The sequence below is a fragment of the Cucurbita pepo genome, chromosome LG03, assembly GCF_002806865.2.
Source record: "Cucurbita pepo subsp. pepo cultivar mu-cu-16 chromosome LG03, ASM280686v2, whole genome shotgun sequence".
NCBI classification, from domain to species: Eukaryota; Viridiplantae; Streptophyta; class Magnoliopsida; order Cucurbitales; family Cucurbitaceae; genus Cucurbita; species Cucurbita pepo.
The window spans coordinates 138907-162105 of NC_036640.1; the positions used below are offsets into that span (position 1 = coordinate 138907).

General features: G+C 37.1%; 5 protein-coding genes across 9 annotated transcripts; all 5 read right to left on the minus strand.

The window, feature by feature from the left end:
• Positions 1-1034: 1034 nt before the first annotated feature.
• Positions 1035-3096, minus strand: LOC111791437 (short-chain dehydrogenase reductase 2a-like). The gene is made up of 2 exons (XM_023672783.1): positions 2196-3096; positions 1035-2025 (listed from the first exon to the last, which is right to left on the minus strand). Exons 1-2 carry the CDS (start codon positions 2555-2557, stop codon positions 1194-1196), a joined length of 1194 nt encoding a protein of 397 aa, XP_023528551.1. The 5' UTR covers positions 2558-3096; the 3' UTR covers positions 1035-1193.
• A 2009-nt stretch (positions 3097-5105) lies between these two features.
• Positions 5106-7358, minus strand: LOC111791438. The gene has a single exon (XM_023672784.1). It carries the CDS (start codon positions 7023-7025, stop codon positions 5499-5501), a length of 1527 nt encoding a protein of 508 aa, XP_023528552.1. The 5' UTR covers positions 7026-7358; the 3' UTR covers positions 5106-5498.
• Positions 7359-9545: 2187 nt separating this feature from the next.
• LOC111790729 (probable WRKY transcription factor 26) lies at positions 9546-12356 on the minus strand. The gene is made up of 5 exons (XM_023671757.1): positions 11710-12356; positions 11441-11614; positions 10721-11196; positions 10453-10614; positions 9546-10165 (listed from the first exon to the last, which is right to left on the minus strand). The coding sequence occupies exons 1-5, from the start codon at positions 11908-11910 to the stop codon at positions 9751-9753; spliced, it is 1428 nt and encodes a 475-aa protein (XP_023527525.1). The 5' UTR covers positions 11911-12356; the 3' UTR covers positions 9546-9750.
• A 158-nt stretch (positions 12357-12514) lies between these two features.
• On the minus strand, positions 12515-16801 carry LOC111790727 (F-box/LRR-repeat protein 3). Of its 4 annotated transcripts, none has more exons than XM_023671756.1 (9): positions 15832-16800; positions 15514-15639; positions 15235-15339; positions 14422-14815; positions 14208-14337; positions 13822-14116; positions 13486-13737; positions 13219-13269; positions 12689-12854 (listed from the first exon to the last, which is right to left on the minus strand). In XM_023671756.1, exons 1-9 carry the CDS (start codon positions 16471-16473, stop codon positions 12843-12845), a joined length of 2007 nt encoding a protein of 668 aa, XP_023527524.1. In that variant the 5' UTR covers positions 16474-16800; the 3' UTR covers positions 12689-12842. The 4 variants fall into 4 exon arrangements, with proteins under 4 accessions (XP_023527521.1, XP_023527524.1, XP_023527523.1 ...); XM_023671755.1 differs by having other exon boundaries at positions 12689-12882; XM_023671753.1 differs by lacking the exon at positions 13219-13269 and having other exon boundaries at positions 12515-12814; positions 15832-16801.
• Positions 16802-19396: 2595 nt separating this feature from the next.
• LOC111789719 lies at positions 19397-22109 on the minus strand. Of its 2 annotated transcripts, none has more exons than XM_023670391.1 (5): positions 21878-22109; positions 21490-21737; positions 21037-21106; positions 20842-20939; positions 19397-19680 (listed from the first exon to the last, which is right to left on the minus strand). In XM_023670391.1, the coding sequence occupies exons 2-4, from the start codon at positions 21670-21672 to the stop codon at positions 20890-20892; spliced, it is 303 nt and encodes a 100-aa protein (XP_023526159.1). In that variant the 5' UTR covers positions 21673-21737; positions 21878-22109; the 3' UTR covers positions 19397-19680; positions 20842-20889. The 2 variants fall into 2 exon arrangements, with proteins under 2 accessions (XP_023526159.1, XP_023526158.1); XM_023670390.1 differs by having other exon boundaries at positions 19407-19680; positions 21490-21776; positions 21878-22107.
• Between the last annotated feature and the right edge of the window lie 1090 nt (positions 22110-23199).

Sequence of the window (23199 nt, forward strand, 5' to 3'; positions counted from 1 at the left end):
ATAAAGGCATTGTTTTCTTTGGTAGACTACCTAATTCTTTGAATGACAATTATGACCCTTCTTTTCAAAAACAAAAAATAAATAAATAAAAATTGTGACATATTGCCCCACTTTCACATAAATGGACTTGCCTTTCGTAATGTGGATGAAAATTCGTACTCTTAATTTGAACACATTCCCAACTAAATTTGTTTTCCTTGTATTCAAAGTCATACTTTAATTTTCAGTTTGTTTTTAACTTTCTTGTGAATGTGTCACGCCAATACAATAATTCATGTTAATGTCCTTCGATTATTTTTACAAATATATATATACTTCCAAAGAGACAAAAACAAACCGAACATCTCCTTCTCGATGTCCAAAGGTATAGTAACTATTTACTTTTTACATGCACATAAATATTTGATATAAATTCTTATAGAATTAGCCGATATTATGTGCTAATTTTTTACTTTAAATCATTAGTTTTTTTTTTTTTGTTAATCAATATTATTTCCGTGTCTGATATTATATATTCATCATTTGAAATTTTTGTTAAAAAAAGAATATGTAGTTTACCATTAGAAATCGGAATAAAAATAATATCTTTTATGAAATTAAGATATGGTCAGCCTTTAAACTAATCGACAAGGATCTCTAATCGCTTGCTATCCAATCATGCTACAACATGACGTAGATTTTTTATTTTTATTTTCCTTTTCTTATATATATATATATGGTTTGATTTGGTTGACGTTGTCATAAATATTAAAGAACCAAACCTCCAACAAAATTCTGCCCACCTTTTCCATTTAATGCCGTCCCATACAATTACACAATTTGTGAAAATGATTTATATTCAAACTCTACCGCCCGCCCTACCATACTTCGTAGCTGTTTATCCCCACAATCACACACTTTTTCTTTTAAAATTAAATTGTTTCTGAACTAACTTTTTTCTTCATTTGTTTTATTTTTAAAAATTAATAAAAGTAACTAACATTTGCATATCCACCCCTCGTACTTCCAAGTAATCATAGAACAGCCAACCCCAATTGAAAAAATTAAAATTAAAATTAAAATTAATCCTAGTCCTACTACATAATAGTCCAACCAACAGGCATATCGGTGTCCATCTTTTTCTTTCCACCAATACCCGCAAAAATAATAATAATAATAATAATGAAAGAAAAAGAAAAAAGAAGAAGAAAAGATTACAAGCCAATACAATTTCTTGAAGTGGTAATTCCACCGTCAACGACGAGATTATGGCCACTGATGTACTTAGATTCATCACTTGCGAGATAAAGCGCGGCCTCCGCTATATCCTTTGGCCTCAATGTGGGGCCCTTCAGATTGGACAAACCCCTAACGAACTCCTCCATTTTGTCCACCTCACCGACCGACGGAATTCCCAAGTTCATGCATTCGTCTTCTTCGTCCCCATCAGCCCTCCACGCGTTCACCAGCATCGACGTGGCAACCCCGAACGGCGAAATGCAGTTGACACGTATGCCGTAGCGCCCGAGCTCGCAGGCGGTGTTCTTGGTGAGTCCGACAATGGCGTGCTTAGACGCAGTGTAAGCGTGTGGGCCGAGGCCGCCCAATACGCCTGCCACGCTGGCAGTCGAGATTATGCATCCGGTGGCTCTCGGAATCATCACGCGCGCCGCGTGCTTAATCCCCAAGGCAACGCCTTTGACGTTCACACGCATAACGCGCTCGAACTCGTTGGGGTCAAAGTCAACGATGCTCTTGTGGGTCTTTGATTGGTTCCCCAAAACTCCGGCGTTGTTGAATATTATGTCGACTTGGCCGTGACGACACACCGTGGAGCTGATGAGATTCTCGACGTCTTCTTCGGAGCTGACGTCACAGTGGACGAAGGACACTGGGGATGGAGAAAGCGTGTCGGCCAAAGCCTGGCCGAGGAGATCCTCCACATCGGCGATTACTACTTTGGCTCCGTGTTTGGCGAAGAGCCTGACTGTGGCTTCTCCGATTCCCTTTGCGCCGCCGGTTACAATGGCCACTTTGCCCTCCAATCTAAACCAACAACATTCACAGAAAATAAGCCCCCCCTTGTCTTTTTATTTTTGTTTTAAATTTTTAGACCCATACAAAGCACTTACAATTTGTCCTGTTCAATATACTAAAAGAGGTGTTTTTTTATAAGGGTAAAATAATGGGTATGGGAAAAGAACATTAGATATTACCTTTTATGGAGTGAAGGGGAGTTGTCTCTTCCCAAGAGGTGAATATTGCTCTGAAGCGCTTGCTCAGGGAGAACTTGGGCAGTCATGGCTGGGAGAGAGAGAGAGGGAGAGAGAGAGAGAGAGAGAGTTTGGACGAAGTGGGGGAGAGAAATAGAAGGGGGATTTATAGGAAGAGGAATTTGTGAAGTTGGTGGGTGAGCGTTCGTGCTTTGTGTTTGTTTTGTGCTTTGTGTTTGTTTTGTGCTTTGTGTTTGTTTTGTGCTTTGTGTCTTGTGTTTTGTGTTTTGGGTCTTCACATTCAAGGCACCTTCCTGACCTTTCAACTGCCTTTTCGATTCCTTCACCTTGTCTTCTAATTCCATCTTCTTGCTCCCCCAAACTAAATGCTCCTTACAAAAATATATTTATTTGTTTTTGTTTTTTTCCTTCTCAAAACAACTTGTTTGTTCTCGTCTTCAATTCAACTCTGACCTTGCGCTATACTTGAATTTATCAAATTTGATGTACTACTTTAGATAGTGATTAATATTTAATATAAAACACTTCCTTCTTACCAAAAGGACATTCTACAAATAAAATTGAAAACTGTAACCTTCCAACTTTCATTAATCTAATTTCCAAAAGTTTAGGAAAAAAGAGAAAGAAGGGTAATATTATATAGAGTAATAAATAAGAGATAGGCAAGCTTACAAGCATTTATAAAGATTCCTGTGAACAGCTAAACCCCCCTGCATGCTCTCCAGCTATCCTTCCACTAAATTAATTTCATTTCTATCATATATTAATTTACTTATTTCATAAATTCCCAAAAATGCTTTTAAATAATGTTCTGTTGTTATGCCAATCCCAACAAGATTTGATTTCATATTTGGATTACCTCGCTAACTAACACATGGATTTTTCTTTAATTAATTTTATTTTCTTCAAAATCCATGCTCCATAAATTTTTATTTAATATTTACATCAAAACTAATTTAATTAACACACACACAGGAAGCCTAGATCTAGTTTTTGGTTGCCTAATCCCTACGGTCAACGTGATTGGAAACTGAGTCAAACCGGATTTTTAAATATCTTGGTTTTCAAATAATTATATTAAATATTCATACGCCCAATTGTAAAAACGACAAACGACCGACGAGAATTATGATAATGACAACTACACTTTGCCATCCTAGGTACAAAAATTATTATACATTTTCATTTTCTTTTTTTCTTTTTCTTTTCTCTTTTTCCTTTTCTTTTTCTTTCTCTTCCAGGGTTCACTTTAGTTAATGCTTGCTTTCATCTTATCTTAAAAGGGAAAATTTTAGAAACTAATCAACAATTTAAACAAAAAGATAAAAACCATTTTGTAGAGAGAATTGAACAGTTGAAAATACAAGAATTAAGTGTTTTTTTTTTTTCCTTTTTTCTTTTCTTACCTAAGATTCCCCAAAATTTCCCAATTTTCAGCATAGAAGTTTTGATTTCACATTGGGCATACCATAATAAAATAAAATAAAATAAAATAAAATGTTTAGTTTATGTTCTTGCAACATTATTATCATAATGTCATTGGATTTTAATTTTAAAACTCGTGTATCACTTCCTCCAAATTTAAGTACTTTTATTTATTTATTATTTAAATAATAATCGAAAGTCAAGAGTGATTACCACTATCACAAAGAAATTAAAGAAAAAAGTATGCAAAAGATATTATGAAGGTGACGCGTCAATGATAAAAATACAGTCCTTCACATATCACGTTTTGTTAATTTATCATCAATACACATGGATGGGCCTACTGAAACATTACATTAAAATAGTGTGTGGCCTCTTTTTCAAATTTATATTCCATTAATATTATTGGGTACATTAAAATATGTCATTTTTGTTAGGTTGAGTTTATCCTTTCATCATTAAAATAAGGCTTTTAATACATTCACACATTTTTTTTAAAATAAGGGCAAAAAAAGGTTTTTATGCTGAGTTTATGAAGTAAAACAAGTTTATCATGAAATAAAGATGAAGCTCAGGGTTGAAATAGATTTGAATTTGTGTTTTTGTGTAATGTGTTTGATGACCTCTAAAATTTTGAATTTATGATAGCACTTCAGAATTCTTAATACCCCTAAGTGTGATGTGGTGATTGAATATGGGCTAAGAATAGAAGGCCCAGAGGTTGTTTGGGTAAGTGGGATTCGGGCTTTTACATCAACAACTCATACAATCAAAATGAAATACCATTCAGCATATTATAAAGACAAACACTACAAAGAAACTTAGATGAATTATTTTAAACAAAATATTTGGGCACCTAGAACTGATAGAAGATTGAATTTTATTGGCTGAATTAGAGCATAGTTTCCAAATAATTATCATATGAAGTAAGAAGCATACAGAACTTACAGTGACATGGATGCCATTTTCGTTACAAGCCTCCAGCATTTTATGATTTCTCCTCCGTCCCGGCTGCGTTTCCATTTCTCTCACAACACAGATAAAATATTTAAGTTAGTCCAGGCAAACTGTCCAGTATAATAATATATGAGAAGTAAGCTAAAATTTCTATATCCAACTCCCTCTTTAAGATGAAAAGAAACGGGCAGTGAATATGAAATTTGGTCCATATCAACCAAATTGGTTGTACAAATGACAAAAAAAATCGAGTTCTTTAAGAGCCTTGTTTTATCCGATTCTAGATTCCAACACTGTGTGGGGATAAGTGGATTTCAACCAACGGCTAGCTAGTTGTTTCTGTCCCTACTCCCCAGAGCCTAAAAAATAACGCTCCAATGCAATTGACAGAAATATGCACCCAAAAGAACAAGACGTATGCGGCGAAATGCATGTCGGACACGTTCGTGGCGAAGAGTATGTACGTGCCAGAGTCTTAGAGATGCCTGCCTAGTTTGTTACCAAGCTGGGTTGAGAGCACTTTAAAGTGGCCTTTAATTAAAAGGACTTGGAGGAGTTCGGATTTCAGAGTGTTTATTGTAAACATGAGACACGAAAATGTGAAGTAAATATTGGTAATATTGGGAAATGGTTATAACCTACTACGAATCTAGGGGGTAAGAAATAGCACAACAGCTTAAACGAAGGGCGCATTAGCCCAAAGTGTACATCCAATGTGAAGAAGAAGGGTGTAATTTATGGGGTTCCTTAACGTTGATTGATATAGGAAGTCGAATTGCCCACCAATCACCACCACCCGTTGTTCCTGCCTTCGATTACAGCTCCAAACTTAAATCAGTTTACGACGAAGTGCGAGAGGGAGAGTGGCGGATGAAGCAAACGAACGGCCAGGTACACAATGTTTCACCACCACTGGTGAACAAGAACTCCACTTCGCCTCAAGGAAGTAAACAAATCTAAGCACTGCCCATAAGTTTTCTCATATTTTGCGCTTCGCTCGCCTGGGCAACATCTCTGCCACCGATTGTAATGACACTCCAGAAATATCTCATCTATCAAACAAATAGCACCCGTCTCGAACAATCTCGGAATCAATTCGAATTCCGTTCCTTCCACATCCATCTTCATCACTACAAAATCCTTCTCACTTACACTATTTTTCAACCACTCAGCAAAATCAAAGCCCTGAATCTCATCCACTTCGCCGTCGAAAGTCCTCGTTGATGCTATCGCCGGTCGAATCCTACCCATTCCCCTTCCCTTATCTTGAACCTTCTGACCTGGGTCTCTGTTAATTTCGAAAGTGAGAGTTTCATTCCTCACCCAAGCTGCGTAGGGCAACAGCTTGACCCCCTTCTTTGAACTGTACTGTTCATGGAAAATTCTATCGGCTTCAATGGCATAAACTTCGAAGGTTTTGTTCTGTTTCGGATACTGCTTCCTGAACCAACTTCCTATGCTAGAGCCATAACTCCTTGCTCCTACATCAACGTAAATGTACCTCTGCTTGAAGCTTATATCGGCCATTGATGGCAGATATCTTATCTTTTGAATATTACGCTTCAATGTAATCCATGGCTTCAGTGGCTCCTCTAAGATCAATGGTTCGGCCTTTCGTACCAATTCTTCCTTAAATGCGGGGACCGAACATTTACCATCAGACTTTGGGCGAAGCGTTAGCACTTCACCCTGTCCAAGAATATCATCACTCTCCTTCGTCAGAACAATCTGGCGAAGGAAAGGCATAGAAGAATCAGGGCCATCTATATCCTGTGATGTAACTATTTTGCAGCAATTAAACAAATCAATGAATGAGTGAAAGCTGTACGTATCTTTAGCCCTAATTTGGACAACAGCAAACCCTTCGGGTTTCAGCGTCCGAGCAATTTCCTTGGAAAAATCTGCCGGCCGGGATGACTGATCAAGGCGGCCGACGCCCAAGAAGATAAAATCGAAGGTATTATCAGCAAACGGGATCTCGTGTCCTCCGCCCTTTATCACCAGAGGCTTAGAGGCTTTCTTGAATATTCCAATCGAATCCGAGACCCCAATCTGTTTCAAGGAAAATACATCCTGCCCGTTGGGGGTTTCCACGCACAGAGATTTCGATTTGTGAGAAAGAAACCCTACGGAGATTAGATCCTGAAAGATTGAAGAATAAAACTGAACGGCCTTGATCCAACCTTTACTAGTATAAAGATCACGACGCAACAGTTCTTCAGCTGTGGGAGCTGCGCCATCGATTATCGCCTTTGCTCTGGGATGTAAGCCGGAGGGTAGATACTTGGAAATTTTAGGCGAGAAACAGAAATTTCCAGTGACACAAGACTCGCCAGTGGTAATAACAACGTAAGAAAAATGAGCAACTAAGAAAAGTAAAGGAATAAGGAGTGCCCTAACCAAATTCCTCAGAGATAGAAACCTTCGCATGGCGGAACCCGTGGTCTTTACACTTGCCGGAGAACCAACGCTTCAAATGCACGATCACAGTCGAAGAAAACCAAAAAAATGAGGATGGAAACAAGAAAGCGAAGGAAGATTATCGAGAACAAAAGCGAGCAGAAGTATGGTTGGCTCCGATCAAAACATTTCCAGATGCGTAGGGTCGACAATATAGAGAGAAATTAGGGTTAAAGTGAAAAATCATGGCAGGATGTTTCCGACGAAGCATTCGGAGAAAGAGTTTTGTAGGTGAGAACTTACGTAGGTCAAAGGAGGAGAGTGCACAAAGCCATTGATTGATTTACGTCTCACAATGAGCTAAGCCAGACCGCGTTAAGTATGTGGAAGTAGACACGGCTGGCAAAGGGGCACCGGGAACCGGTATAGCCTGTTGGCACGCGGAGTGGGGAACTGGAAGAAACTCATGCCTAATGTGGCCGTTTTTTTCTTAATTACTCTCGAGGGTGGGGCCACCGGAGAGATTAGATGAAGATTAGTGAATAATATAACGATTCCCAAGCAAGGAAAGCAACTACCAAACACTAAANAAAGTGAGAGTTTCATTCCTCACCCAAGCTGCGTAGGGCAACAGCTTGACCCCCTTCTTTGAACTGTACTGTTCATGGAAAATTCTATCGNAAATAAAGCATCAAAACAAAATAATCTAAAATTAAATGATCTCACACACCACCACTTGATTTTACACGCGTACTTAAGTATCCGTGAGGTAAGTAAATTAAAATGTAAGAACCAAAAAAATGATTCGGTCCAAAGTCAAAACGAGGATTGCACCAAAAAAACTAGTGGGAGATTTTAAAGCATTTGGGTGCGACATGATGGATTTTGCTTTGGGGCCCAATCGCTTTGCCTGCCATTGCGCGCCCCACCCCAGTTGTTGTTGCTTGCTGTCGATGAAAAGGCAAAAGTTCGTAAAAGGACCGCCTCAAAATAACTTCTCCACCCGCATTCAACGCTCTAATTCACTCCCTGCCTCCTCGGCTACTGCCCGTGATTGGTGCGTCATCGATAGTATGGGCCGGCCCAGTATACTCATACATGGCCCAAATGCCGACTAGGGTGCGCTCTGTCATTTATTTTACCGCGAATTCTATAAAGAATATTTATAACAATTTACTATCGTAACTTCAAATTATAACAATTTATAATGGTTAAGTACAATTACTACATTATTTAATAATAAATTTCAATATTATAAATATAAAACTATATAGACTAAATTATTATAAATTAAAATTACTTTTATGAAAGTGTATTTGGTGGCGTAATTAAAATTTGACATTTAACGTATGTTTAGTAATACATCCATAATATCTGTAATAATAATAATTAAGAATGGTAGCTACTCAAATATTAATTAATTTGACCACATGATTTGGGTTATAGTTTTACATGATTATTATTTTATGGAATTATATATTGTTTAATATATCATGCATTTTCAAATTTTAAATCTGAAATCTAAATCACACTGAAACTGTATTATAGAATCGGAATGGATTTAACTATCACAAAATTAAACAATAATTTTTAAAAAAAGTATTATATTTTTAGAATTGACTAAATTGAGTAGCAGGGCATGGATGGCGGTGGCTGGGCGAGACCACAGCACATGCGTTCAATTATGTCGCACTAAGCACATTATTCAAATTAGTGAGAAATATTTGCATTATTTTGTGAGAGCCATTTATGAGGGGGGGGAAATAATATCATTGGTTGCTCAACAAAAGTAATGGTAGTGGGGTTGACTACAAAGACTCGACATTGAATACAACCCAATCCATTGCAATCTTTTTTAATTTCCATCCATTTTCATTAAATGATACATTACATGTGGGATGATATTTTAGAATACCATCACAAATTGCTTTTATGGTATAAATGTATACAGCAATTTTTATAGTTTATTCTACCTTCACATGCAACCATGAAATTTTCTTGCCATACGATGATAATACTAAAAATATATTTGATAATAATAGTGTAAATAATAATAGATCGGGGTTAATTTTGGCAATGTAATACTTTAGTGAGTTTTAAGATGATTTTTAGAAAGAAAGAAAAAGAAAAAGAAAATGGTATCTTCAATGTTCTATAAATCACACCTGGTTTTATGTTCAAATACTATAAAATTTGGATAAATAGTTTTGATTTAATAAAAACATAACTGAGGAGTCCATTTTGTCTCCAGCGAGGGGTTGTTTAGTTGTCGCAGTGTGGACCCGGCCCAGAACATTGTGGGCTTGAGTTTGATCTCTGTTTGGGCCTCTTTATATTTGGACTAGCCCAACAATGTTCATATTACCATATTTTGCACAGGGGACATTTCTTTTCCTACCTCCATCATCAGGTTTATTGTTATCAATTATACCTCCATCAAGAAAATCTGAAATATATATATGTAATTACTAAATTGACCTGTAAAAAATTCAAATCTCATCATAATAGGAGGTAAAATATTTGGAATTGTTACTTTTGTTACTTTAGCTATTGGTAATTGTCAAACTTCAAACAAACGAATGTGTAAAGTTCTGGGTAATAATTGATAGAACAAGCGAGATATCCTCTAAACTCTAACCTAAACAATCAACAAATTTGTGGCAGTTAATGTATTCTGTTGTTGTTTCTATTAATTTTACAAAGCTACAAAAAAAGGAAAAGAGAAAGCTGTAAAACTTGTTGGTTTTTGTATAATCTAAGATAGAAATGAGTTGAAGAACATGTTGTCTTCGGCCTCTTCCTTGGCGGCTGTTCCAAATCCTGAAACTTGAAAACTTGGGGGCACTCCTTGTGATGTCTGAAACGGGAATGATGATGATGCTGCTCGTGCTCCTATTTCTGACATGTTTATATTTCCAGCCAGGAAGGTGGCCGGAAAATTTGTCGGGAAAGAATGGCTGACGGCAGCGGATGGCCTCACTGGCATTGGAATGTTGGCGGGTACAGGTCGATTGACGGCGTTGTAGAAGCTTCCACCGCCGCCGCGTGCTGCAGGGACTTCGTGGTTGTGTTTGCCTTCGTAGGTAGTGATCACGGCCCTCATGTCGTTGGCCGCCCGCTCTATGTGTTTCCTTACAGGGCACCCTAAAGATGTGCACTTGTAGTAGCTCCTGTACGCACAAGAACTGAATAAATTACAAGTCCACACCACTTCACTCATTCATTTATTTATTTTTTAAACAATTATTGCAGTTCTTTCTTCTTATTATTTTTGAAGTTCAAATTTAAATTTTTTAATTTAATCCCTAATTATGGTTCCATCTCTTAATTATTTTTAGTTGGCTGACCTCTCAAATATCTTTAGAAGTTTAACTAAATTGTAAGAATGAAATTAATTGCAAGTAAAGGCGTAATTAGAAAGAGTTGTTATTTAAAGATCAAAGATTAAATGGCATACCTCGGATTTGGATTTCCTTTCACCACTTTTTGTCCGTATTTCCTCCATCTATAGCCATCAGGCAGTATGTCAATTTCGCTCGTTGTTTGAACCACAATTCTTGGCTCTTTCACTGTTCTGCTTCCACCCCCAGAAAATCCCTCATTTTCATTTTCCCCTTTCCTGCAACAACAAATATTTATTATTTTACCTCAAAATTACCTAAATTTTTCAACCCTCCAATAAAAAATAAAAAGGAAAAAGAAAAAAAACATTCGAATTCACTCACCATCTTTTAGATTCCGGTTCATTTTCATTGTCGTCCACCGAGTTGCTAAACGGCGAATTGGGTTCGACTTCATCGTCCCCCACTGAGACGGAGGAATCCTCCCGCAGCAAGGTGGATTCCGCCGCCGACGGGTCGTAAACGGCGGAGTTACCGGAACGTCTTGTGGGCTGGGGCTTGGCGTGATTATGGCTTCCCTTGTAAACAATCTCAGTGATTTGGCCATCTAAAGATCTTTCCACTTTCTTCTTGGTTGGGCAATTGGGAAAAGTGCACTTGTAATAACTTCGTGGATTTTCGCTTCCTTTCACTTGTTTTTGCCCATATTTTCTCCAGTTATATCCATCGTTCTCCGATTTTTTCTGTTCTCTGCTGTAAACAGGTAGCTGAGAAACTGGGTTTGATTGAGCTGCCGCCATATCTGTGGCAACGACTTCAGATTTCGCTCCACTTTCATCACACGACAAACCGCCTGGATTCTGCCAAACAAAAACAGAAACTGTTAGTTACAGATGCTAATTTAATTTTATTTAATTTTTATTTCCCCCCTCCTTTTTTTTCTTATCGACTGACAACTGTGGGATTCCTGTTTTTATTATATTAAAAAAATGTTTGGTGTAATAAGATCATCATCGTCGTCGTGCAAGGTGAGGACAAGGGTTTTTAAAATAGTAGCAAAACGACAAGAGAGAAAGGTGCAAAGCCTCATAAACAAACATTTACCAGTGGAGTCACGTTGGAAGAAGAGGACTGAAAATAAGACGAAACAGAGGATCTTGTTTGAGGGTTAAACGAAGAATTGGAGTAATTTTTGACATCCGCCTTCATTTCTTGGTGGTCGGCATCATCGTAATCATTTCTGAAGTTGAAGGAAGCAGTAGTAGGAGAAGGAAAAAGCTGTAGAAAGAGATCAAAGTTAGAGCAAAACCCAGATGGGAGAGAGGAAAATATATGAGATTAAGAGAAGTAAAATGGGGAATTGGAGAACTTACACCAAAGGAGAAGAGAGGGGAATTGAGAAGCTCAGTGGGGCTTAAACCAGAAGAGAAGGCGGATAGGTAAGAAGAAGGAGACATGGGGAATGGAGGCGGCTGAAGAGACTTGAATTTCGGAGCTTCCATACCCAAACCATTGGTTCTCTTCTCACAAGATCCGCCCGCCACTGTATTTACCGATTGGTTTATGTTATTCATGTTACCTTTTTTTTTTTCTTTTTCTTTTTCTTTTTCTTTCCAATTTTTGTTGTTGGGAAAAAGGAAGTCACTGGAAGAAAGAAGGTATGTTGTTGGAAAGAAGTTTCAGAATGAAGGCTTATTTATATTAACACAAAAAAAGGAGCAGCGAGAGAGGAGAGGACCGAGGGAGAGATTTTGTTTTGTTGGCAATTAAGGTTCGTGGAGCTACTTTCTTCGAAGCTGAGATGGAAGTTTGACCGTGGAATTTTCTCCTTTTCGGTCAAACCTTGTGGGTTTGACTGGACTGGTCAGTGCTCTTCTCAGAAGGCGGCTCATCTTTATGCTGCTGAGATCACTCCACGTGTCTCGCCTCTGTATACGTGGCCTCCGCTGGGACGAGGCATCTTATCGATTCTGTTCCTCTCTCTATATCTCTCTCTGTCTCATCTATGTTTTTTCTTCCTTCCTTGGTGAATGATAGTACTCAAAATATATAATTTAAGCTCTAATCTTGATACATGTCACGGGTTAATATTAAACAAACAAGGAGGGAGGGTGACAGCGACAGCGTTTTCATTTCAATTTTGAGAGCTGCTTCAGCAAATCATCTCCGTTTACGAAATCGGCCCAATCACACATTTCCTTCACCAAAAAATAAAAAATACCAAATGGGCTCTGTTGGCCCAATTCTCCTACCAACAATAGCTTTTGGGCCTATAGAAAGGCCACTAGTTTTTCATAGTTTTTGGAATCTGTTTGGAGAATGAAATACTCAACATATTACATGATAGTCTAAACTTGGAAGAGCAGGGGAGAAAAGCAAGGCGTTTGGAGAAGAGCCAATGAAAATAAGATAGGCTTCCACAAATTCTTCCAAATCTCTCCACCATATATTGCGCCTACCTCCGCATCCATCATCATCCTATAACACAATTTGCATCATCATCATCCTATAACACAATTTGCATCATCATCATCCTATAACACAATTTGCATCATCATCATCCTATAACACAATTTGCATCATCATCATCCTATAACACAATTTGCATCATCATCATCCTATAACACAATTTGCATCATCATCATCCTATAACACAATTTGCATCATCATCATCCTATAACACAATTTGCATCATCATCATCCTATAACACAATTTGCATCATCATCATCCTATAACACAATTTGCATCATCATCATCCTATAACACAATTTGCATCATCATCATCCTATAACACAATTTGCATCATCATCATCCTATAACACAATTTGCATCATCATCATCCTATAACACAATTTGCATCATCATCATCCTATAACACAATTTGCATCACATCTTCCAACTGCAATTTCCAGCATTTGGGATCCAACTCAGCCTGCCAATCATGTAAAAACCTACTGAGCATTCCTAAAATTGATCAAGGTTCCACTCCTAATATGCAACAAAAATGTGGGACTCTCTTTAGTAGTAGCCTAACATTGGTTCGACTTTCGAGTTCAAGAATCGAGGCAAAAGTATATGATGTTCCCAAAGAGTCCACACCGAAAATGAATACTAATGAAGATATCAAAATGAAAACACGCACAAGTACCTGAAATATTTTCTCTCGCCATTCGAATGTGCATCCTCGTACTTCCAAGCGTTTAAGAAGACGTTCGGGTAGCAGTGCTTGAAAGAGTGCATGGAGTTTCACTTTTGTCAAGGAACTATGTGCCAACAAGGCAGCTGCAACTCCACTTGGAGTTAATCTATTGGTGTGCAATACAGTCAGATGCTGAAGGCAGCTAAGGCTGGCAAGAGACAACAGTCCCACGTCTGTAACCGAGCTATACGACAAATTTATCTGTCGAGAGACACTAGAGAAGTTAATATGATGCTTTTCTACCTGTTTTACTCCTAGAAATAGTGAAAAGAGAGCAATGGCCACCTGTCTGAGGTTTTGAGAGAAATGAGCAAGGGAGATCATGCCGGCATCATCAACATTACAACACTTCTTTAAGTCTAATCTCCTTAGTAACTTGCACCCTACAACAGCTGCTGCTAAGCCAGAAGATGTGATAAGCGGGCACCCTCGAGCTTCAATTGTCTTCAGCCTTGAGCATTTACGTAGCGATGAAAATGACACGTCCGTGACATCTCGACAATATGCTATATTTATCATTTCAAGATCAGGGCAACCATGGATGATCGACAAAAGGCCAGAATCAGTAACTCCCACACACCTGAGGAGAAAAAAACGAAGACGCGTATAAGTCAGCGCAGGTCCGAGTCCATTAAAATTAAAGAGAGAGGGAATCATGAGAAGTTATAAACCTGTATAAGTCTAGCTCCATGAGCTTGGCGCAGGACGTGCCAATATGGGCAAGTCCCTCGTCATTAAGATTCAGACAAATTCCTAGCTTTAAGATGGAGAGTTTTGAACACCTAGATAATGATCTCAGACCTGTATGGAATAGAAATGGATGATAAGTATGCCAGAAAAGGAGTTTTGAGGAGAGTGGTAACCCAGAAAAGGAAAATTAAGGACCTTCATTATCAATTTCGTTATCAGTTAAATCAAGCTCCTCAAGCAAATGGCATCGTCGTCCAATCAGGATGAACCCTTCTCTGCTAACAAGGGAACAAGACTCCATTTTTAGAGAGGTGAGGCCACCACATGAGTTCGTCAGATGGGAAACAGAAACATCAGTTATCATGCGGCAACAAGTTAGGTCGAGCTTCTTCAAATCTTTGTGTTTTTTCACAATGGAGGAGAGTCCTTCATCAGTCACACCAACACATTTGCTTAAGCTCAGTTCACTAAGGGACACACAACAACTTCCTATGGCTTTGAGTCCATCGTATGTAATAACACACCCATCCAATTTGACCGATTGTAACATGGTCAAGCTTTTCAAACTATTAGCCAAAGCAAGAGTCACCTAAACCACCAACAGAACAGACAACTTCAATCATACTTTGTAAATAACAAGAACAGACAACTTCAATCATACTTTGTAAATAACAAGAACAGACAACTTCAATCATACTTTGTAAATAACAAGAACAGACAACTTCAATCATACTTTGTAAATAACAAGAACAGACAACTTCAATCATACTTTGTAAATAACAAGAACAGACAACTTCAATCATACTTTGTAAATAACAAGAACAGACAACTTCAATCATACTTTGTAAATAACAAGAACAGACAACTTCAATCATACTTTGTAAATAACAAGAACAGACAACTTCAATCATACTTTGTAAATAACAAGAACAGACAACTTCAATCATACTATGTAAATAACAAGGCAGTACACACAGTTAAAAACGGAGATTAAGTTGATGGACTTACAGGAGAGCCATGAGCTAAAGTAAGCTGCTGTATAGATGAGGTAGCACGGGTCAGGGAAGACAGCCCGGAAGGACTAATATTCGGACAACTCGACACGTCAAGTTTCTGCGGAAATTAAAATGTTTGCCAATGTCAGAATACGCTTCAAGGGATGAAATCATCAAAAACCCTTCGAACTGCTAAGCCAGAGTCCTACTATGACTCAAACAAGGCCAAGGATTATGTAGCAATAGAAAATAAAACCAAGTGGAGTAGCTATCTGAGTTCATCAAAACTTACCCTTAGGGACTTGCATCCATATCTAATAACAGCAAGGCAGTCATCGTCTATGCCAAAGCATCCCTCTAATACCAAATCTTCAAGATGCTTGAGCTTTAATATGGATGGTAAACATTTTTCCGTGATCTGAAAGGGCCAAAAACAATGGTGCACCAATGTTAATACATCTACCCCAAAAGTTAAACCAGGAGTTCAATAACAATCAATACTCGGCCAATTCAAGAATGGAAATCAGACTGAAAAATGTATATATTGTCTCACTCCATCAGCAAAATCACGAAAGAAAAACCCATTCAATGCCAAGACAAAGCAGATTACCTGCATATAGGAGAGATCCAAACTACGAATTTGTTCACATTTAACAGCGATCAAACCGACCCCCAAATCTCCAATACTCATACACCACTTTAAGCTGATGAATCTCAGTTTCGTGCATCCAACTGCAATACACCCAATCCCCATATCCGTTATCAATTTACACCTCCCCAACCACAGCTTCTCCAGATTTTTCGCCTTCGCTAAAGCCACAGCCGCCGCATCTCTGAGCTCCGTAGCGTTCGATAAGTCGATCTCCACCAAATTTGTACAATTCGTAGCCAGACTCAACAACCCTGTAGCCGAAAAGAATTTAGACCTCGAAAGGTCGATAGAACGAAGCTTGGAATTGCAGGCCTTAGAAATGATGGCCAAGGAGGCATCGGTGACTCGAGGAGAAAGGGAAAAATCAAGGTGAGCCAATTGCGTGTATCGTTTAAGCACAGTAGGAAGATGCTCAGAACGAAGAGGTTTGAGGAGTTTGCGGTGCTTTGCTTCAACAGAGTAGAATGACTTGCAGGCTAAGGAGAAGGACTTGAGATCAATTGGGTTAGAGCTCAGTAAGTCGAGTATGGTGAAGATGATTTCATCGGAAACCAGATCAAAAGGGTTTGTGGGTTCAGTGAATCTCCTCTGCCTCTTCATGCTTGAAGAAGGAAACTCTTCCCTGGAATTTTGTATTGAACTCTTGAAAAAAAAAACGCATATAAAACAATAATGGAGAAGAAAAAAGAAGGCAACAAGTCTGAGAGCTCTGACAAAAAAACAGGTTGAATCTGAGCAGTTGGTTTCTATATCGGAATATTAGGAACCGGGAAGAACAAGCCAACTACTTCCTCAGACGGAGCGATAACTGTTAACGGAAAATACTCTGCCTTCAAGGTTATGGGATGGGCTCAAGGGAGAGAAAGAGAGAGGAAGATGTCTAATTACGTCACTACCCTCACAACGTCGATGATACGCTAGTTTTATTTCTATATTATTATTAATATTACTTCCATTCTTTTATATAAATTTCTCGTATTCATCAAATTTTACGGTCAAAACAAAATTATAGTTTTTCTTTTGAATAATTTTTTAAAAAAGAAATCGGCAGATTAAATAATAGGGGGTATGTTGGTAATTCATGAAGCCGAGGGAGGTCCGTAACAGAGAAAAATGAGAGGAAGGAGAAAGTTGGAATGAGAAAATAAGGGGGGTTAATATTGTAATTTGGTGAACGAAACGTCACTTTCATGAGTCATCCGGTGGAGGAGTATGTGAGGAAGGACGGATTCAAACTTCAAAGTGCACACAACCTGTACGATCAAAGAAACGGCATACCTAATAAAAAAAAAAAAATAATAATAATAATTAAAAAAGTGGAAAAAGAAAATAAAAAAGGAAAATGGATGAGTCAAAATGAAAGGGAAAGGATATTGCCGTACTTATAGTTTGGGCAGCCATAGTACCGACCTTACTCAGATAAGAACGGTGAGAGATAGCGTCAAAAGTGGGTTAGGAATTGGGGCCCACTCCCCCCACTTGCCTTCCTTGCCTCGCTATAGCATTTCCTTTATTCTCTCCCCTCATCATTCGCTCTCTAGAACTACAAATATTATTCTCTCTTCACAACCTGGATCTAAAATATTTTCAAATAATACTCTTGGATTAATTAAACCCTCAAGAAATAATTAACAATCCAATAGTTTCCGGAAATGATGAGGCTCTTGTGAGTGGGCCCAACATGCTTCAATGCATATCGTCGGGTTCCGTTCTTACGCTAAGAGATTTGGAAATATTTGGGGATTTGTAGATTTTATTCCAACACCCGACTTGGTGGAGGCACGAACTGCACCTGCAGGCTGCAATTTCCCAATCGCTCTCTTTAAAGATTCTTTTCTTTTTTGCCTTTCAATTTATTCTTCTTCTTTTTTTTTTTATTAATCCTGAAAAGAAAAAAAAAAAAAAAAGAGAGAGTACGATTATTAGAATAAATAATTTATTATCATACTAATTTTAATATAATTCTGGTCTTAAATGTCAATTTTTAATTAGGTAATGCTATCGCTAAAAGATATTTTTTAGTTTTTTTTATTTATTATTATTTGTTGAAGGAAAAAGATATTCTTCAATCGTATTCTATTTGGATGGTTTCCAATTGATGCAGTAATGAAGAAGCCACCGATGATTGCGCTGGTTATTTTGTTGTTATTGAATATAGAAAGTCAACGGTCAGCTGTAACATGTACCCGCTTAATCATATGGCCACAGAGAAATTAGTACGGATAACGCCTACACTTATTTAATGTATTATTCTAATTTATTTAATATTTTATTTTTTGAATTTGATTAATTAATACTTAATTGACCTCATTTGCTGTTGTGTACGGTAGGACTTAAAAGAGGCCGTCATGGTTGTTGGTAAGCCCTTCCTTTCAACCCCATGGCCTTTGGGGTCGGAAGAGCAATTCATAGGTTTTTGACTTTGGATCATGGAATGTCCTTTATTATCATTATATTTTATATTCTAACACTATTTTTCCATATATTATTCAATTGACTTGAATAATTCCTTTTCTTTTTGTAATTACCCATCTTATAAAATAAAGTTTCTAAAAAAAAAAAAAAAAGAAATGTTAGATTTCAAAATCATTTTTAAATTCAGGATAATTTCACAATTAGTTGACTTTTTAATGAATAAGTTTGTTCTTCGATTTTTTCACCGAATAAAACAAATATTTTGGATTGGTTCGATATTGGTAAAAATTGAATCAAGGTCACTCGTTCACACTCTACAAAATTGCGTATGGATTAATTTAGTCTTTATCAAATAAAAGCCACAGCTAGCTTCTCAATTTGGTAACGAAGGAAATGTTCCTTTTCCCCTTGTCTGCAATGACAAAAAGAACAACCTCTGTTGTTGGCACATGACCAGCGGCTTTCAGTTCTCTACCAAATTCATCAAGTTTTGCATATATTTTCTCCGACAATAAGTTTGATCTGTCTCGGACTTCAAGAAGTCCGTTAACAATTCCATTAATCACCAACTATCATGGCGTTTCAAACTACACAGTCATTTCCATTAATCACCAACTATTATGGCGTTTCAAACTACAGTCATTCCTTTCCATTGTTTCTCAGTGCTCGAGCGACATTTCCACGTTTGGAGTACATGTCAATTAAAACTGTTTAGAAAACGAGACTCTGCAAGAACTCACGTCTATCCATTAGTCTGCTGGACCAGATGCCTAAAGCTAAGGCTAAAGCTCCTAATCTTGCACAAGCAGACAAAGCACCAAACCGTCCCATAGCAATCAGGCTTCAAATTCTATGATTTCATTTGAAAGAAAGGATCTAATGCTTGTTTGGGCAAAATCAATTGAACCGCAGAGCCCTGAATCATGGTATTCCAAGAAACAATATCTTTCTCTGACAGGACATTAAAGATAAGATTTGGTCGCTCAATGCTTTCACATTTGACATACACATCCNAAACAGAGAAATATGAAAGGGAAGAAAAAAAAAAAAAATTAGGCATTAAAGGTGTTACAGCTAGCAACTAAGAAAGTGAAGGCAAGTAGAAGCATGCTTGGAAAGGCTTCCAAAAGAGTGTTCTTGACAGGGAATTTGAAAGAGCAACCAAAAGAGTTCAAATTTTGACATTTATGCAAAAAACAAATGAAAATCTCCCGCAGACAATGAAAAGTGGTAACCTAAACAGAAAATGAAAAAATGGATATAAGATTGTTTGTAGAAATCAAAGCATATTACATCCGTCAAATCCAACAATCAGGAAGCAAGTACACAAGTTCTTCGCAGCTACACACATAGCTGAGCAAGTAGTAGAGTCTCCACGGTGAAAAGCACATACTACAAAAAATCAAGAGATCAAACTGAATCAATAGATTTGTGAATAGGAGTGTTCGACATCGATATTACTTACTAATCGTTATCTCTAATATCTTTTATAAATACTACTAACACGATATATAACTAAACCTGAAAGTAAGAACATCGTAATTATTAATTTAAATAATTTTTACAAATCTTTTGATTAACGGAAATATTCATCAACATTGATATTTATTCATATATCTATGATCTTTCCATAAAATTGAAATCCCAATATTATATCGACGGCAATGGAATCAACCATAGCACAGGCAAATGACTGGAAAATGACCATGACCATCTAATCTTTGACGTGAAAAACATCTCCCCAACTGTATGGTTGGGAAGATGTTTTAAATCATAGCAATGCTTTCATCATACAACTAAGTTGTCTCAGAAACAACAGCTTGATTGGTATAAAGACATGTAAGTGTATTTAGAGGACAAAACAATGATCCTGCCAGCCGTTGACCCGCAACTAGATTTTAAGTATGATATAGGTCTAGAAGATAATTGAATCTCATCCCGTGACAAATAAGGATTTAACTGAATAGAAACCAAAGATACTGAAAAAACAAAGATTGATGATTATAGGAAGAAGGAAAAAAAGTTGTGTGAGCTTCAATCATTTCCCATGAGAAGTGACATGTAAGAGGAACTAAAACAAAGACAACAGAACAAGAAAGAACCATTCTTTAGGATCTTCAGCAAGACTTGCGTAACACAAACACGAACACCCAAGGGATGCCTTCTTGTCGTCACCATTTATGACCTAAAACTATTAACTTCAACAAACTTAATATTCAAAATCATTTAGCTATCCCCTAAATCATCCAAGGAGGCTGGAACAATAACTGGATGTAGAAGACAAAAACTAAAAATTAATATTCAATCGGGCAGCCACAAGGGCAGAGGGAGATCTTTTTGAAGTGTTAAAGTATAATGGAAACAGATGCAGGGGAGTTAAAAGACGTCCGAATCCTGAAGGCACTTGTTTTAACAAGCAAAAATGTCATATTCTCCCGACTCTCTCTTTTACTACTTCATTTTCACATATGTAAGAAAAAATAATTGATGTCACACATAAGAGCCATAGAATAACAAATTAAATTGCCAAAAGACAGGTTGTCGAGGAGATACCAGCAGCTGTTTTGACATAACATAGAGGAATCAGCAACATTGGTGTAGTTAAGAATCGCGAGTCAGTTCATCCGAATCGGAATCACTAGCATTATAACCTATTTCAATCAATGTTTGGCTTAAGAAATTAGCAAGAGATATTTATAGACGACTGATAAGATTAGTAAAAGACAAATTATCAAAATAGCAGTCAACCTGGATGTTTATCACTAACTTTCCAGACAGACGATCGACTTCTTGATGCTTTTGTCATCCAAATTCTTCCCTAAAATCAATGGTATTTGAACCCATGCAAACGAATTCCATTTAAGTCAATAGGATTTCAGTAAACAAAAACAAAATTTGAACAATTAATAATCATACGACATTAAGAAATGTTCCAATCTCCTCAAAGTTGCAACAAATCACGAAATTATAGAGAACCAAACCATTGGAGAAAACTGAGAACCATTTTTAGCCGAAACATAACAGAATTTACAATATTTACGATACGCGCTGTTGACCAATAAATACCCACATAAATCTATATAAGCTCAAGATTTTCCAAAAGTAAAGTAAATTAGGCAATATTCTGGAGTTCTTGATTTCGTGAAAAACTCGGAGGAGTTAAACGATAGGAATTTATAAATTGAAAGGGAAGAAATTGACCTTCTGAGCATCTCTAGGAATCCCATAACCGCTATAATACATTTGACCCACCAAGACCTGCATGTTGATGTCGCCGGCTTTGGCCTCCTTCAAAGTGTCCTTAAACCATCTTTTGGCGCAATCAGAAACAACTTCTGATAAAGGAACGCGACTCAAGCCCTCTGTTCCTCCGCTAATCTCCATCTATCTCAACTTCAACGGCTTCGATTACTTAAACCGAAACCTTGACCTTCGGATTTCGCGAGATTCTGAGGCGCCGCAAACGCTATTTTGTTAAACTTACAGAACTGCAATCGATTTTATCAAAGCGAAGAACAAATTGAGAAAAATTAACTCGTCTTTGAAGGGGTCCATGTAATAATTTGACAACGGAATCGTTTTTTCTTACCTTCCTTCTTGCTGGTACGAAAATCGATGTCCTCTTGCTGGTTTACAGAAAAAAAGCATGAGCGTCTGGAAGATTTTGAAAATTAATAAGGATATACTGGCAAAAGAAGAATAGACGGCGCGGGCGCGGGGGCCTGTGGAGCCGGGATCTACTGGAACGTCGTCGTTTAATAGTAAAGTTGTTGTTCAACATAAAGCTGTTGCGGAAAAACTACGAATAACTCGTGGCTTTGGGCCGGCCGGACATAACAAAATTAGGTTTAATTAGGAGCATTAATTATTTAATTCAATATTTAATTTTTTTTTGCAATTTATCACTCTAGCCTTTGTCCTTTATCGTTCATTATTATTCCATATAAAAAAAATCATTTATATTAAACTTTCCACTTATCGTTATATTATCTTGATTTTTAATATATCATCGGTCGTATGACTATCTTGATTTTTAATATATCATCGGTCGTATGACTATCTTGATTTTTAATATATCAACTGTAGTCTATTCTTAATAATATATAATATATGGCTTGTAATCTGACTCTCTTGATTTTTAATATCGCTTGTAGTATGACCTATTTTTCCGTAAGATATTTTGTTGATCGTTTTATTCCCTAAAATATATTTTTTTTTTATCGTGTAGGTTAAATGTGCACAACCCTAACTAATTTTTTTTTTAAATGGGACATCTTGCTTGGGAAATAGTGATTAAGTCAATAAATTTGAGTCAATTACACTTAAAAATCTCACTATTCACACAGGTATGGGTATGTGAGCTATTCACTATGCATTTTCCTCTGTTTAAATACGGTAGCCTTCAAAGGACTAAACATAAACAAAAACCATATTTGGTAGCATTTTGATTCGAAAATTGTTTAAAAAATGTTATTATTTTATCATACCATATACTTTATAATAAATTATAAACTATGTCTGAATTTTGAAATTTATGTCTATTTAAATTTTAAAATTACAGTCCTAAGATTTTATTTTATTTTTAGACCCTGTTGTACTCAAAAAGAGAGAGAGAGAAAAAAAAAAAAAAAAAACTTTAATTTCCTCAATAATTTATGAGATCTGCGTGCTTTTTCCTATAAATATCTGTTGCGCAAGAGTTTTGGATTTATGGAATGTGGGCATTAATAATCGAAAGACGAGAGTACTCTATAGTTCCAGCTTTAATTACTCCCAACTCTTTTTTCTTCAACCCACAAAATTTATTTGCTGCAAAAATTTTGATCTGGACGGTTGGATTACGCAAGTTGTGCCATTGATGCCACATACACGCGACACGTGGCAAAATTGTCGATCCATACTATAAGCATG